Source organism: Dermacentor albipictus, chromosome 1, assembly GCF_038994185.2.
Source record: "Dermacentor albipictus isolate Rhodes 1998 colony chromosome 1, USDA_Dalb.pri_finalv2, whole genome shotgun sequence".
Lineage (NCBI taxonomy): Eukaryota > Metazoa > Arthropoda > Arachnida > Ixodida > Ixodidae > Dermacentor > Dermacentor albipictus.
Window position 1 is genome coordinate 67,788,936 of NC_091821.1, and position 17,100 is coordinate 67,806,035.

Sequence of the window (17,100 nt, forward strand, 5' to 3'; positions counted from 1 at the left end):
CACCAGCATGATGTCACAGATTTCAAAGTACTTTCTCATACTTGGGCCATTGTGGACCTGTAAAAACTCTTGAAATTTGCTAAGCAGTTTGCTGCTCTTCTCGAATGAAATATAGTACCACTTCACTGATGAACAGTTATCTAGGCCGGAGCAGTTGCCATCAAAATCTATGACATCACGGCGAGCTGGGGCGGGAACTCCAAGGCCACTTGTCTTTTGTTTGCATGTTTCTTCTGGCTTACCAAGCCTCTTTTCACAGTAAGAGGGATTCTTTTGCTATTGATGTAGGTAATTTACGAGTGCAGCAGAAATTTTTCTTCATAATGTAGGAAGGACCATATCGTAGGTTTGATATTCCACTCATTCACATTTCATTTTATGAGCAATTATCATTGGTGCAAGCCCATAATGTTCTTGTGCCACTGATATGCGCTCACAGGACAAGGCGTACAGGGCTAGGTCACTTGCTCATTCGTGTTCAACTTTTAAAGTGAAGCTTTGTTTGCCTCTTTCTTCGATTTTCCCACTGCTGCTGCTACTGTTGTCTGGCACACTGCGTCGGGGGGTGGTTCATAGCATGCGGATTGTGTACGCATGTGTACACAATCCTATGGAACTCCCTGGACGTCGCCACATTAGCCTCTTGACAGCTGCAATTATCCGTGACCCCTTGCAAGGGCACTGCAGAAACTGCAGTGCGTACCTTTCTACTAATGTGCAAGTCCAGAGGGAAGCTAGATAGAATGGTAGAAAGGAGGTAGGGAGAGGGGTCAGCGAAAGGGTAGAACAGACGCAGTCGCGAAACGGAAGGCAAGGAAATGCTACCACTGTACACACGACAGGACTGCGGTTGTGGGCAAACTGGACAAATTTAAGTTCAAGGTATGGTACAGTATGTTTGTGCTATTTCTGAAAAATAAACCCCATTTAAATATGTCAAGCGGACAACTTACATAGGACGTGCAGAAACAGAGCTGCATTAAAGCACACCGTAAGGTCTAGGCGACACTACGGAAGCGGTCGCACATCCGATCAAGACTTCCATGCCCACCGCAGTAACTTTGCGGCTACAGCATTGCTCGAGGTCACGTGTTTGATCTCGACAGGGGCAGCCACATTTCAATGGGGGCGAAATAAAAAATGCTCGTGCACCTAGATTTAGGGACACGTTAAAGAACACCATGGTGTCAAAATTAATCCGGAGTCCGCCACCGCAGCATGCCCCATAATTCAATTAAAGTATAATACTTCTGCCACGATGCAATGTGAAATGCGAGGCAATGACCATGCTCAACCCTCTCAGATGTTATGAAGTATGGCGCACAACAACGCCTTAAGCAAACACTTCTTCCTGTGTGTTCTGTGCACTACACAGACAAACAGCATTGGTATGCACAAGGTAACATTTAATGTCAATTCAGGTCTCTCGTGTTGGACTAAACGTAGAAGAAATGAAACATTCGCCATCAACATCACCGCTAATAATCATCAATCAAAGCAAACAGCCCAGAAAGCTTTGCTTACATCAATTCCTACAGTGTGTGGGATCCGTATAATATTTTTACCACGAGCTATACTAAAGGCACATGTATCATACCTGCCAACCTGAAGATTTGGAAATTGGTAAAACTACTGCAAGTGTGTGTGTGTGTGGGGGGGGGGGGGGGAGGGTACGCAGCAGCACTTTTTTTTTAAGGGATTTACCTTTTGCGACAATCTGCGACTTGGAGAGTAAAGAGCGAAAACTCCACTGGGGCACAATTTATTTTTGCAATGATTTTGCTGTTGCCGACTTTGCCTACTTCAGAAACTTCTCAGCGTAGGTTTGCTCAAAGCAAGTACCACTCTGGTGCCCCTTGACTGCCAGCAGACTTTCGAGTGTTTTCTCACAGACAGATGAGCGAAACTCTGTTCCGACTTTTGTTTACAGCGCTCCATATTCTCTCACATTCAGCGTTGCTGTGGGGAATGGATAGAATACCCAGCATAACCACTGAAGTTCTGTGGAACCTGAGCGATTCGTCGACACTTCGAACGCTTCCTAATTGCGACCACTGCATGTCGCACCTTGGCTCATTCAATATGTCAGATGGAACCTGATATGCTTGCAAGTGGGCAAACTCGACTTTGTGTGTCGATTGCTTCTTCTTTTGATTCGCCACTCTGCTGGGCTAGGATAACAGGGAACGCTATAATAAAATGATGTACGCTGTTGAATGAAGCAGTTTCCAGAGCTTGAAATTGAGCAACTTCAGCCATTTTGAGATTAAAGTCTTCTAGCGGGAATTTGTGGCAAATGTAATCGCATGCTGCCGTTAAGTGCAGACGTACAGCAGAGAAGAACTGCTCTCTCTCAATGCAGCTCAGTGTCTCAACCACAGAGTAGGTTGTGCTGCCAATGACTGTCTTCATCGCCTTTCTGGTTCTCTGCAGCTCCATAGTCAACTTCCACAATGAATGACATGCCTTGACAACACTTGGGCGCACAAATCTACTCAGGAGATCCTCGAAGAGGCGGTTCAAGAAGCCCCTTAGTACATGAATCTGAGGAGCCTGTGCCTGAAGAAAGCAGTTTGCCTTCTCAAAAAGCGGTACAACATTTTAGAGAAAAAGACAGCGTGCCCTGTTTAGCTCCAATGACAAAAACGGGCGCTCCTCATGGATCACGTGACTGGCTTCCCCAGAATCCTTGGTATGAAGTTTGTTTTTTTGCTTGAGGTCCAGAATGAGCTCCTTTCCTCTTTAGCGAGAGTTCATTGTCGTCCGTTCTTTTCTTCCCGATGCCTGCAGCAGTCTTGTGAAGATGTGTAGCAGACTTTGGGGTCAGAGCAGGGCTCAGGGGGGTTTGTAAGGAAGTCTTTGGAATTTGGTATGACTACAAAAACAAGCTCTGCTTGTTGCACTGCTTTGTTTCAGATAAAGAAAAAAGCTTAGTAGTGCTTCCCACTGGTCGAGCAGCCTATTCAAACACTTTCCCAACAGCCATCGTGTCGGCGAATGCTTCAACATCTTTCTGACCTCGGCATCATGCATTCTTTGGAACTTTTTAAGTCGATCTTTCCGTTTCGAGCTTTTCTCTGGGGGAAAAGAGAGAGAGAGAGATGTCAACCAAACCTTCAACAACCTTTACAGGAAGACATAAAACTTTTTTTGGGGGCGGCCAAGTTGATGAGATGGTACGGGCAACCAACCCCTATCAAACCTGGTTGAGGCTTCAATACAGTAGAAACGCTGTTTTTCTTGCCGATCATGACATTGGCATTGTTCGAACACATAGCCAACAGGTTTCCAACAGGTTTCCAACAGGTTTCCAACAGGCAAATTCCGAGACTTCATCTTGTCCAGAACCAGATATGAAATTTTGTGACCCGTCGTTTCCCCTTGGATTGTCCTGATGCAAAGAAGGCGGCTTTCGACTCCGCTTGTTTCTTTAACGAAATATGTCGCAACAATAGGGTAAAGCTGCATATCCTTATTGCTACTGCCATCCACAGGAGGGTGGACAGCTATCGAAAATACTTGCTGTTTTAGGGCATCCAGCAAAGGAGTCTCCACGCTGGCGGCCATTTCCCCAACAACTGATGTCGTCTTTGTTCATCCACAGAGCAGTGTTTCGCTTCTTCGCACTTGGGAACATCATCCGGAAAAGCGGTCCGGCATGATCGCTGACACTCAGTGGGATGTTGTGTTCAATTAAAAATGCCGTGAAGAAGCATTCTGCACGAATCACACTGAGGTCGTTGTCGCTGTATACAAAACTTGATAGGTTTGGTTGGCTGTCCGTGGCTCGCACGTATCCCTGATTCTTTTTCGAAGCAATGTGGACCTTAATGTAAAACTTGCCGCCATGCGAGATGTTCACTTCACAGGCACACGTGGTGCAGAATCCGAACTTCTCCCATTTCTTTGACGGCACGAAGCACGGAAATTCTGCCATGTAAGATTTCAAAAACACTTGGAAGTACTTTTGGGGCTTCCAGCCCGCCATTGCACTACGAAGCCACTACAGGCCGGAGTTGCACTGCGTCCAACGCGGCATCTAATCACACAAAAGGCGAGGCCAACACTACAGTGACTGAAGCTGACTGAAGTCCAAACCCGCGCACCCGCGCACACAAAGGCAACTGCCTGGCAACAGGTTTGCGGAGGCGCTATCGGCACTAGCGAGCTTTGGATATGCATTCGTGACCCTCCTAGTAGACAACAGAAGTCACTACAACCTTGCAGCTGCTGATGATGATACCACACATATGTATTGCCCTATTGTGGCGGCACAAGGTACCAGGGTGTAGTTTTACTACATTTTCATGTTTTTTTTTTCGTAAATAAAATGTGTTTTGTAAAATTTCAAGCAAGATTCGTAAAATCGTTAAGACTGCTCGAAATTCATACATTTTACGGAAAATTCGGAAGAGTTGGCAGGTATGCGAACAGTGTGAACCACGGTCTAAATATTCAATCACCGTGCATATGATTACAACGCCCGATGCTAAATTCAATGACCTCAAATTCACAAGAAAACAAAAAGTAATACGGTTCAACTTGTAAAGTTGCAAGCAAGCACAACGAATAAGTACAGTGGACACTGATCACCTTTTTGTCTACAGAGCACCATCGTGCATTACCATGCAGTCGCAAAGCCATCATGGCCACCCAACTCATAGTAACCTCATGCACATCTCGCGGCTAGCGCATAAAAATAGGAATCAATTTGATTCTGTCGGCTGTCATAACAGCAGTCTCGTTGGCTGAAATGCCCTGAACAAATGAAGCCCACGAATGCAGCAGCAGGTTTGTGTTCTATTGCGTGGTAGCTTCCCACTTTTCACACCGCCGAAACTATGTCATGGCACAACAGTGGCACTATTTAGGTGCAAAGACCATTCTGGAACAGTATGGAGCAACAAATTCCAATCAGCACAGACTGGCGCAATTGGCCCAGCATTTGCAGAATTGCATGAAAGAAGTGCCACACATGGTCGATTGCTGAGGCAGCCAAAATACAGAGTAAGGACTCAAATGCGCAATCTTGGCCCCCATTACTTGCCCTGAAGCAGAAATTTCTTTACCAGAAGGCACACGGTGATGAAAATGCAGAGTACTACTTATAAACAGATGTGTGACACTCTGCTATACGAGGTACTTCTTGTTCTGTACATTTGCTTTTTCATTTTTGTTACACTTGCACAAGTGCTTTTGGTTTCTGCGCGTTCCTTTTCTCTATACACAGCAGAATGCCATTACAGTTGCCGACTGATTTTTCAGACTCCAAAAATTCGGACATGCTCGATTATTCGGTCTGCTTCGCAGCACCGCCATTCTCCCCATAGGCCATAATGCATAACAATTGCCGAAAGTTCGGACACCTTGCAACCTCTCGTCGATTTTTCGGACACTCCTTAAGCCAACTCGATCGAGGGCACATGCACCATGCACAGACTCTGACCGGTGCATGGTTCGACTTGCTGACCGCCAATTGTGTTTTGAAAGAAAGGCTCCTTGCTGCCCCACGAAGTGGCGCTACTGCAAAACCCCGCTCATCATCATCATTTCTGCCTGGTTCGACAGAGTGGCTACAGCAGTTCTGGTCTCAACTTAGTAAGCCATGTCAAGACAATCCAGCAGCTGATTCGTTTCTTCCTTCGTGCACGATGCTGCGAGTAGGCCCCGTTTTTATTTTGTGCGACTGGTGTCAGCGTGATGGTGTTTGCTTTGTGTGCTGTGTTGAGGTTTCGGTGATTTAATGCAGCATACGGAAACATTGCGTCAAGTGTCTAATGGTGCCGACAATGCCCGCGCAGACTGCGCTGGGGAATGCTGGCAAGCAGGTGCTCGGAGGCCTAGGATTTGTCGCCTTCCGATGCGCTCCCTACTGATGCCGAAAATTTGCTGCCGAGACCTGCGCAGTGGTTGCATTGTGATTCCCGACACCGTCTCACAGGTGATGACACTGCTGTACTGACATGCGCAGAACTCGACGATGACGAGATCATTCATCAGGTTTCTGCTGCACCGCAGGACGGTGACTTCGAGTCGGAAGATGACGCACCATGTGCTATGCTGCCGTCGCACGCGGAGCGTGTACAAGCAATGACTGTGCTTTCACCCACCTATAGTGACCGTAAGACCCTCTCCGAGATCCAGGCTGATTTGACTGCGCGTAAACAGAACAGCGTGCAACATGCATTCACGATTTGTTCAAGCCTACTGCTGAGCCTGAATAAGTGCATGGAAATAAAGGATTTCTTTCTTTTTCGGACACCTGTTTATTTGGACATTTCCGCAGCCCCCGTGAGGTCCGAGAAAACAGTCGGCGACTGTATACGTTATTAAGGGACCACAGAAAAAGAAATAGAACTGTTAGGAGAATGTTCCCATGATGTTTGACTCACCATCGGCAATTGTCGCCTTTTGGTGTGACTGCAAAAGCGCTGAAAAGTCTTCCAGCTCACTCCTCCTGATGATGCGATCTAGATACCTGCAGTAAAAAAAGATGAGTTCACACAAGCAAAAGCTGGATGATCTCCTTGAAAACCAAGGCCATATTTTTTGACGATCTATGTCATTTTTCATTCTTATTGCTTTCTCAAATGTCATGCCGAGTGGTCAGTCTAAGTGATAACGGTGGTGTGGCACTGTCCAAGCACATGAGGAAGGGTAGAAATGAAAAATGTGATTAATCACTGCAAAATATGGCCCCAACAATTACAAATGAACCAATCAAAAAAGAAGGCTAACTCTGTGCATGCCAACACATGGATAGAATTTTAACTTCTACTTCAGAACGTCAATCTTGTACAAGTAAGTCCATCGCAACGTACATGTGCAGGCAGCTGGTGCCTGAAGAAGTGCTGCTGATGCAGTATTCAGCTACTATTAGCATAAATTGAAATAACTGATTATAATGCCTATTATATGTAATTACATGAAAGTCAGATGTGTAATCACTCTATAGCCAGTTTCTAAACATGTAGTACGCCCAAATGTACGTTTTGGAGTCTGAATTAAGCCACTGTTAAAAATGCAAGTGAACCTGGAAATGGAACAACTCATTCATCTAGTTTTGAAATTGTTTGCATTTGAACTTATGCTGACAGCACATAGTGAAGAGCCAGCGTTTTCTTGCGCATGTGATCTGCTGCAAAGCTGGATGTGTCCAGACTTGCCACCAAGGGAAATTCCCTACTTATATTCTGATAATGTCGGCTCCTGTTTACAATGAACTTACTTGTACATCCTGGTCATCCCATTATGCCATATAGAAGCTGTTACAGTGTGCTATTAGATTTAATAAATTCCAGCAACAAAATCTGTCTAGGCAATCAACATACGAATGGGGTCATGCCACAAGATGCGCTTTTCAAGTATATGGATAATGCACATAACGTTGTGGCCACATACAGTTAAACCTCGACATAATGAAGTAGGTAATATTGGCAACTTACTTTGTTATATCGAAATTTCTTTGTATTGAAATTTGACCTTTTATGCAAATAAGTACAGTCGCCGATAGATTTTTTCTCTTAAAAGGGGACGTAGAATTTCCCGAATTATCGGCCAATCGGAAAAGGCAAATTTGAATGAGAAAACAATCTTTTTTGATGAATTTGGGAGTCGGCAACCGATGATACAGTTTCATGCCATGTCGACAATTTCTTAACATCAGCAGTATGAATTAGGCGATCGAAGCCAGCCACGCTTTTGCATGCACTCCACCCCCGTGGCTGATAGCGGCGCCCGCACTGGGACGACACTATCATGAAAAGCGCCGGCAGCGGGGAGCGAATGCTTCGTCTGCCTCTCGCTCCATCAAGTCACCGAAACTAACTCACGCAGCCTCCAACACTAAACGCACGCACGGGAAGACAGCTAACAAGATGTTGCCAAGCCGTCTCGGCAAGACCCTTCTTGCACACGCGGCAGATTACCTCTAAAGCAGGGTGTGCGGCTGTGTATGCGCTCGGCCAAGCTCACAGCCATGTGCAGCCACGGCCGAGACACGCGCCAGAAATCACAAAGCGCAAACTGCCCCAACTCCCCCCCATGCCCCGCGCGCGTGCGCTTGATCGCGTTACCGCGAGCGAGCTTCCCCTCTTTTCCTTTGCTCGCATGGGAAGGCGGCACTTATAAAGCCGTTCTTGTTAATGCTTCCTTGTCTCACCCTCGCACGCTTTCACTCGCACCTAAAGCACAAAGTGCGCAGGCCAGGATAGGATCTTATCGCACTTTGACTTTTAGGGAACATGATGCGGCCCCACTGCAGTGGTTGCTCCTGTCGTTACGTGCAATTTGAGAAGTGTTGTTTGCATGTCGACACTTGTTATTCAATCATTTGACCATCAGCGTCCGCGGAAGTGTCCATTTATTGTCTCGGCATCCCTTTACGGTGGAAGCGAAATTTTGTTATATTGAAATCGTATACAAACACACTTTGCTATACTGAGGTTACAAATACTGTATTCCCCTCAATGCTGCACTGAATAGGCAATGCTTCAGGGAAGAGGTACCAAGCTTGCATGTGACAATGCTATGTATTTCAGACAATTCTTTCAACATAGCACTTGCAGAAACATATCACTGAACAATAATATCACAGAAAGTTGCAAAACACAGAATTCTAATGTGCTTTTGTGAAAACAGAGTTTTTTCTTTTTTCCCACATCCGAATTTGCATACACAGTGTCAAACAATAAAATATTACAGGGTCTCCTACAAAACGCAGCAATATTGGGTGTGAAGTCATGGTAGTTGTAACAAAGAATGAAAGGTGCATCACATATGTTAATGCTTACATCTTTTCCAGAATGTTGTAGGCAGGAAGCTGCTGACATCTCTCATCTTTGAACAGTGTGGCCAGCATACGTGATCTCTGCTGACCTGAAAATGCATTTCATACAGTTTGCAAGAATGCAACAAAAGACAATGAGATCCTACAATCACCGAGTATTTCTTATGCTGAACTACTGCACCCAGTGTGACCTGTGTGAACAGTACTTTGCCAAAATTAACGCACTACAAACTTGGAATCATCCAAATGAAAACACTATTCATTGCAAGATCGCAAATGGCAGCACCGTCTCTGCGCTAGGAACGATTTGGTTCAATTTTATGGCAATGACATGCACTGACTGCAGTGAACTGACATTATATTGCCCTCCAATGCCACACTGTTGAATGAAATGTGCGGAAGGTCTCCTTTTTTACTTGAATGAAGCAGTAACTTATTTAATGGGAGACTTGTACTCAGCCAAACAATGTGCATTTCGGCACTTCGTTGGGGTTTTCTGTGCATGTTTCATGCATGTTTCACTGGCGTTTAGCCTGCTCAACTAAAATTCTTGTGCAACCTAATTACTGCATTTCCTGCGAATATTGTACTGGTTATAAAAAAGTCAGCACCCTTTACAATGTAGTTAAAGTAACAAGATAAAGCACACTTTACATCACCAATTTTAAACATACATCTCCGCTTCTTATTTTTTTGCAATTCGCTGTGAAACGTAAACAGTTAGTGAGGTCAATTAAACAAGCTAGGCTACTGTGAGTGACAGCAAGTTAGCAGGATCGCCTGGTTAGTTCATACAAGAATATTTTTATCGCAGTAGCACTAAAAACATGCAACATTCCTTTCATGATTACACACAAAGCTTGAATTTATGTGAGAGGCTAAAATAATTAGGTTGTTTTACTTCAGGTAATAAGAGAGAGAGAGATTTATTTACAGAAAGGGCAGAGAGGTCAGCCTGAGCTATAACTTGCTTTGGTCTGCTACTCTACACTGGGGAAAAGGGACGGGGAGGAAAAGGGCTGATGAATGATGATGGTATAAGGAAGAGATGCGTATATACAAATTCACAGAGTTGTGACATATCTAAAGCCGTGCGTCCAGCCCAGTGCTTGGAGAAAAGCTATAGCGGCACTTGTTGCCAGGGCTGCACTGTTTGCATTAGGCCAAGGAACTAAAACTCGTCTGATAGCGGCCTCTTATGGATCGCTGCAATGGAAGACAAGTTGCTGTCGTTCTTGCGCGTACGCGGGACACACGCAAACTATATGTTCAAGTGTTTCTGGCACCTCACAGTATTCACAGTTTGGGCTCGTATCACTGGCACCTATCGTGTGTCTATAATGGTTGGTGAATGCGACACCAAGGCGAACCCGGTGTACCATGCTCGTGTGGCTTCTTTTGAACTTGTGAGGCAGACAAAATTTCATTTCTTGGTCCCATTTGTGTAATCACTCGTGTCGTCGATCTGGTTGGGTCAGTGTTCCAACGTATGGTAGCATATTACGCGACGAAGTAGGGCGTTTGTGTCTCTTCGTGAGAACGGAATGCACACTTCACAAGCATCATCTAAAGCAGTTTTCGCTTCAGCATCTGCCTGTTCGTTCCCGATCACGCCACAGTATGGTATCCATTGAAAGGTGACATTGAGGCCATTTCTAGTTGTATATTTGAGACGCTCTGTAATTTCTATAGCCATGGAATAATACAGGCTCCGTCTGAGGACACAGTCAATCGTTTGAAGAGCTGGCTTGCAATCGCAGAATATGGTCCATGCGTGAGGAGGCTCCTTAGAGAGAAATCAAAGTGCCTCCCGGATAGCAACAAGTTCTGCGGCAGTTGATGTTGAGCTGTGGTCTAGTTTAAACCGCCGAGCGATGATCATATGTGGAATGACGAAGGCTGCAGTGGAGGCATATGGTGTGACAGAGCCATCGGTATACACGTGTACAGTATCTCCGCCCTCTGCAGAAATGTGCAACAGGGCGAGTTGGTTTAAAAAAATTCAGATGCTGCCCACAGAATATGCCGCCAACACAAAAGCATGGATGACAGCCGAGTTGTTCACAAAGTGGCTACTCAACTTCGACAGACGAATTGAACTCCACAGCAGACAAGTTCTTCTCATCGTCGACAATTGTTCGGCACACAATAATAATAATAATATTTGGGGTTTTACGTGCCAAAACCACTTTCTGATTATGAGGCACGCCGTAGTGGAGGACTCCGGAAATTTGGACCACCTGGGGTTCTTTAACGTGCACCTAAATCTAAGCACACGGGTGTTTTCGCATTTCGCCCCCATCGAAATGCGGCCGCTGTGGCCGGGATGCGATCCCGCGACCTCGTGCTCAGCAGCCCAACACGTTCGGCACACAAGGTTAACATTGAGTTGAGAGCCACGAGGTTGGTTTTTCTTCCTGCAAACAACACTGTGGCCCTACAGCCGATTGACCAGGGCATTATCGAAACATTAAATGTTTTTACAGGTGCCATATGCTCGAAAGAACGATCTCGTTTGCGAGCAAAAAAAAAAAAAAAAAACACACACACACACACACACACCCTATGTAGTTACATTGCTTACTGCTACGCACATGCTGGTGTGGGTTTGTGATCATGTTACGGCAGCTACAATCACACAAGGAAGTGGCAACGATGGGGCTGAGGAGCTCGTGCCTGCAGCGATATAATTATGGGGTTTTACGTGCCAAAACCCCTTCCTGATTATGAGGCACACCACCATAGTGGAGGACTCCAGAAATTTCGACCACCTGGGGTTCTTTAATGAGCACCTAAATCTAAGCACACGGATGATGCCTGCAGCGATGCGCAACGTCCTTCGCAATGTCACTTTTAGTGATTCTGTCGAAGTCGACAATGGTGCATCGGACAATGGTTTGTCGGCGTCGGAGGTCATGGAAGCACTGAATGTTGTGCGCCTCTTCTTCAGCTTTGAAGGAAGTGAGGATAACTCCCTGCGCCGTGTTTCCGCACTGTAGCTCTGCCCATGTTATCAATGGGATAAGCCAGCTGAGAACGGTGCATGAAAGAGTGGCATAGTATAATCAAGTGTAAGGCATTGCAATATAATCGAGCATCGCCCTACTGCGGATGACACTATCAGCTGCGAGGGCAATGTGGACACGAAAGCGTGGCTGGTTTTGCTTTGCACCCCCGATATGAAGATATTGTCGACACAGCATGAAACCTTATCTTTCATCGCCGACTCTCAATTTCAACAAAATGATCTTTTTCTTCCCCGATTCAAATCTGTCTTTTCCGATTGCCCAAGAATTTAGAAAATTTTATGGCTCCTTCCGTGCAAGAAAAATCAATCGTTGACTGTACTTACCTGCATAAAAGGTTACATTTTGATACAGCAAAATTTACAGCAAATACAGCAAAAGAGAAGCAAATGGCAGATTTTACTGACTTCGTTATATCGAGGTTTAACTGTATTACTGTATTTACCCAATTCTAACATGTGCCCTTTTTCTCCCCCAAAAATTAGTTCAAAAATTGCCTGCATAGTGCTATTGGATAAAAAACAAACCACATTCATAACAGTCAACCATCAGAGCCAAAGTCATGACCATTGTCATCACAAGGTGGCAAAACAACATACTCTTGCGTGGGATGGCGATGACATTTCAGGGTTTTCAGTCTTTTATTACGAAAGCTAATTCAAATGATAAATTAGCGTACATGCTAAACTAGTGGCAAAAAAGTCCTGTCTTATCTTTTTGGCATTCTGGAGGATTGTATGCGTTGCAGGATGAGTTAGTGAAATGGCTAGTCAAGGCCACCATTCAGTTAGCTGTGAAATGGCTAGCCTAGGCTACCATTCTGTTAGCTGTTCGTGCAGAGTCATTCAATAAATGTGGAATATCAAACACCATATATAGGAGGCTATGACCGCACTGAAGGTGACATGTTGCAGTGAATGAACAGCGATAAAGTGCTGTCTGAGAGTGACGACTATGATTATCAAGTGTAAATAAATTTCCATCTCTAAGAGAAACTCAATTGAGGGCATTCTATATTTTTCTTGTTAAAAATCAGGTGCGCACTACGTTTTTACTTTAGGAGCTCTAATGTCATTCCCAAATTAGTCTTGTACTTTGAACCCATAAAAACTGGGGGTGCATCAGGCGTGTTGGTAAATACTGCCAAATGAAGCAGCAATGTGTTTAGGTGTTTTTCTTTTGTTTTTGCTTTTTCAACCTGCTCGGTGATTTGACCAATTTTGTTCGTCCTGTCAAGGTCAAATTAACGAAAGTCGACTGCAATATGCATTTTAAACACATTTACAACAGTCAAAATTAGCTGCAGTTCTTTCATGCCAAGATGGTGCGATCTGCCAATCCCTGATGCACACCACACTGAGAGTGGCAATGGGTAAGTGCACTGAAATGAAGGCACTTTTGTAAATTAAGTCCTGAGCAGTGTAAGGAGTGGACGTATTTCTTTCTTCACGGTGTTTTGCAGGCGGAAGCACAATCTTGAAGTGCATAAACCTGTATGCATTTCACAATATTCTTTGCTGTTGGAGGTCCCAAGGCTACACTGTGGACTTCAAACAATGTAGTGGAGGACTCAATCTAGTGCGCCTGGGTTTCTGATCATGCAACTAAACTGAGTACACAAGTATTTCCATATCCTACTCCATTGGAATGTGGCTGTCACAGCAGGTACAGCCACTCAGCTACAGCAACACATAGTGCGTGCATGTTCAAAGTAGAAAGAAAACACAATAGCCAGGATGCAAAACATTTACAACAGAAGTAATATTAAAACTGGTTTGTATGCAATTATTACCTACTTATGATGTACAGTGCTCACGGATTGAAATAGGACACGGAGCATTTAGTACAACCGTATATATGTGCAAAGTACGCGAGAGCGCCATGTCATGTCGCTAGGAATTCGGTCACCAAAGGTGACGAGGACTCCGATGTAAGTGTACGCCCCAGAATTACGTTGATGTGACACGAACTGCAGCCGGTTGAAGCTAAAGTATGCGCATTACTTATCCCTAAATTGACGCGTTTCATTCCGTGAGCACTGTACATTACGGTTTGATTGCAGAATGAAAGCACACTACAGACTCAGTAGACACAAGCCATTTTTTTTCTCCCAATGTCAGGTTTCTTCAAAGTGTCGGTGAAAGTTGAAGCAAAAGACTCTGATATAATACAGAAAAGTCTTACCAGCAGAGGCCAGGATTGTACAGATGAGAGCATTCCTGAGAGCAGTCATTCGCTCACCCTCGTGAATTATTGGCTTGTATGAGAGCTCATTGTACCGCTGAGCTGCCTCAATGAATTTACGTCTGTAGTCCAATACTCTGGCATAGCATACCTGCCAAGAGGCATTGAAACAATACAGCACAACTCAAGCCATTTGTTCCAAGATACAATGCAAAATGCTAATACTGCAAAGGCTTCCGATAACATATGTGGCAACATTTTAGTGTTAGTTTAAGAGGAAAATAAGAGTCAGCATCACCATAATATTAATGATATGTGCTCTTTATGCCTCTTAAAGGAACACTAAAGACAAACTAAATCAGTTTAGTATGACAAAGCATTCTCTGAAAACTCTATAGTAGTAAATTTTGCAGTAAAAGCAGGATTATTGGAAGAGAGAACGAAGGCCACACTTCTATTTCTGAGAATAAAACCAGACATTCAGTTAGCCCAGTTCAGCACACTTTTGCAGTTTATTCCATTTCTGACTTTTGTGCCAAAGCCTCAGAGTCAAAAAGTCAGTGCGACTATTTTTTCTTCATATTTTGGGTTGTTGTAGTGCAATAAATATAGAAATTTTTGCAAAGTTCAGCCTTTGGCTCCCTTAGAACACGATGCGGTCCACCTTTACTGATTTTACCAATAAAGAGTGGCTTTTTGCGGTATTGTATAACAGTAATTTATTATTGTGGCTCAACTTACTTTTCTTGTTAGTGCCCCTTTAAGCTTGCACTATGTATAAAACAATGAACATGCTTTACATTCACATTAAGGGGCCCTGAGCTTTGCCTTGAGCTGGCAAGTATGCACATTCTGTGGACAGAGCAAGGAGCAGTTAATGTATCAGTCAGGTTTTATAGTGATACGAGACAAGCTGAATATAGAGATTTCCCCCTCTTTTTGAAAAGAAACTCCTCCCCATTTTGTCAACTGCCGGCTGGCTGCCAGCTGACATCAGGCGTCGGCAGCCCATAGATGCCACCTACTGGGTGACAGTTTTTGTCTTCATGCACAAGCTAGTGAACGCACGCACACCCTTCCAGATGGGAAGAGGGAGAGAGAGAGGTTACAGGGTGTCTACCAAGTTGACATTTCCAAATTCCCCAAGTTTTCCAGGTTTTCCCTGAGCACCTTTGCGAAATTCCCTGAATGAGCCAGAACTTTGTTTTATGTCAAGACAGGCTGACACCACATTGCCCGATGCTGTCACTCTCTAGTAAGCATGCTGAAACAAAAAAATGACTTAATCCAGTTTGAATAGTAAGGAGTAATATCTATTTTATTTAAAAAGAAAACAGAAGGAAGGTGTTAGTAAAATGCACAGCGAAAGAAATGGTAAAGCTCATTCCCAAATTGAGTTGAACATTTTCAAATACGAATGAAAAGGAGATGCATACATAAGTAAATATTTTTTTAATGTCAGCTATTTCTATCAACTGATAGCAAGTTAATCTGTATGAGGACCTGAACTTTGTCACAACTAAGGTTCTCTCTCAGCAGCTGGGAAGTCAACCTCAACTGTCCTGACATACTCCAAGCCTGTACACAACATCTCAGTGTTGGGTTTCACTGCTTAAACAATTTATTTTGGTTTGGATGAGGGACACCTGTGTCTCAGCGCCAGCCAACACTTAGTTTTTTTTAGCTCAAGCTCCTTCAAAAAGGCGGCGGCACCTTTCCTTTCCCGTTAATTCCTCAGTGCGTAGGTCCTTTCTGTTCTCATCCTCCTACTACCACGCTTTCACCACATGGATTATCTGAAGCATCCCCTTGGTCAGTTGTACAGTCAACATTTCATTTTTCAGAATTCCGAGGGGCCGCAAAAAAAAAACGAAAAAAAAACGGACAGTCTGAAAAAAATTAATGCATGTCTTTAACTGCCTTTAAGGGCTAAAATTACCACAGGCACGTCTGAAAAAGCTCTGAAGGCCTGCCAGTACGCTTATTAGGCATATCAGGTCTTGTACTGTGACAGGAGACGGGGTGCACGCATGTGTAATTAAGGAATACATACTGTGTCCCGTGACAATTGCCCCCTTCCCACGCTTGTTATGCTTCACCGCCTAACACTAGTGTACTGAGGCGAAGCTAACTTTCGGAGACTGGCATTACGCAACACGCTGTGCTCTGCGAGCTTCAAAGCCAATCGTGAGGATTACAAAGGCGGAGTCGGTGCCATTGGTGATAGCGGCGAATTATTTCAATGAAAAACACGGCACCGCTCGGCAAGAAGCTTAATAGCGAACATAGAAGCAGCTAGGCCTAACGTTGCCGCGGTCGTGGTTACGGCTGCCAGCGGATCTGCCTGCGAGAGTGCCGGTTCGAGGCGGCGAGATAATGAAAATAGCGGCGGTGGCGGCTTTGATTAATGCCATTTCAGACCTGCAGTCAGGGCAATATACATTGACTATATGGAGTACGTGGTGGTGCCGCAAAACCGTGCAAATTATCGGGCATGTCCGAAAAATCGGGCGTCTAGAAAATCGGTCGTTAACTACTCTGGCAATACATCGTGCCGATGACACGGCGTCAATGACGATTCGTTGCGATTCATCTGTTACTGGAGCCAGCATTAACACGACTTTCGTTCCCTTTCAATAAAGTTAGAGCTAATTTTCCCTGATAGAAGCACAAATTCCCTGAGTTTTCCCTGAGTTTTTCCAGACTGTTCAAATTCCCTGAGAATTCCCGGTTTTCCCGGTTTTCCCGGTTGGTAGACACCCTGGGTTAGGTTGGGAGCTGTTAACACCACAGAGTTTCCTACGGAAATACTAAAGGGAACTCTGGTGCTAATGTCTATGGGAGCTGGAAGTGTGATGGTTCAGCCAGTAGGGTAATCATGGTTCATGGATTTGCCTAAACTTCATACTTCTGGCTTCAAATGGCTCCGACTTTGAAAGCTAACCATTTTCAACAGAATATTGCATTGCAATATTTTGCTCGGAAATATTGGAAAATTAGGTCTGTTTGAAAATTTAGGCCAATAAAGGCAAATAAAGCATAGTAAATAAAAACACAGGAGCATTTGAAGCCACAAGCACGAAGATCAAACAAATTATGTAT

At 44.5% G+C, this 17,100-nt stretch overlaps 1 protein-coding gene across 2 annotated transcripts in view; it reads right to left on the bottom strand.

Moving 5' to 3' along the window:
* The window catches only part of CSN4 (COP9 signalosome subunit 4), a 58,501-nt gene that overhangs the window by 13,629 nt on the left and 27,772 nt on the right, over positions 1-17,100 (bottom strand). For both annotated transcript variants that reach the window (XM_065438287.1, XM_065438288.1), the window contains 3 exons: positions 13,999-14,149; positions 8,793-8,877; positions 6,393-6,478 (listed from right to left, as the gene is read on the bottom strand). In XM_065438287.1, coding sequence (XP_065294359.1) covers positions 6,393-6,478; positions 8,793-8,877; positions 13,999-14,149 — 322 coding nt within the window. The remainder of the gene's footprint in view (positions 1-6,392; positions 6,479-8,792; positions 8,878-13,998; positions 14,150-17,100) is intronic.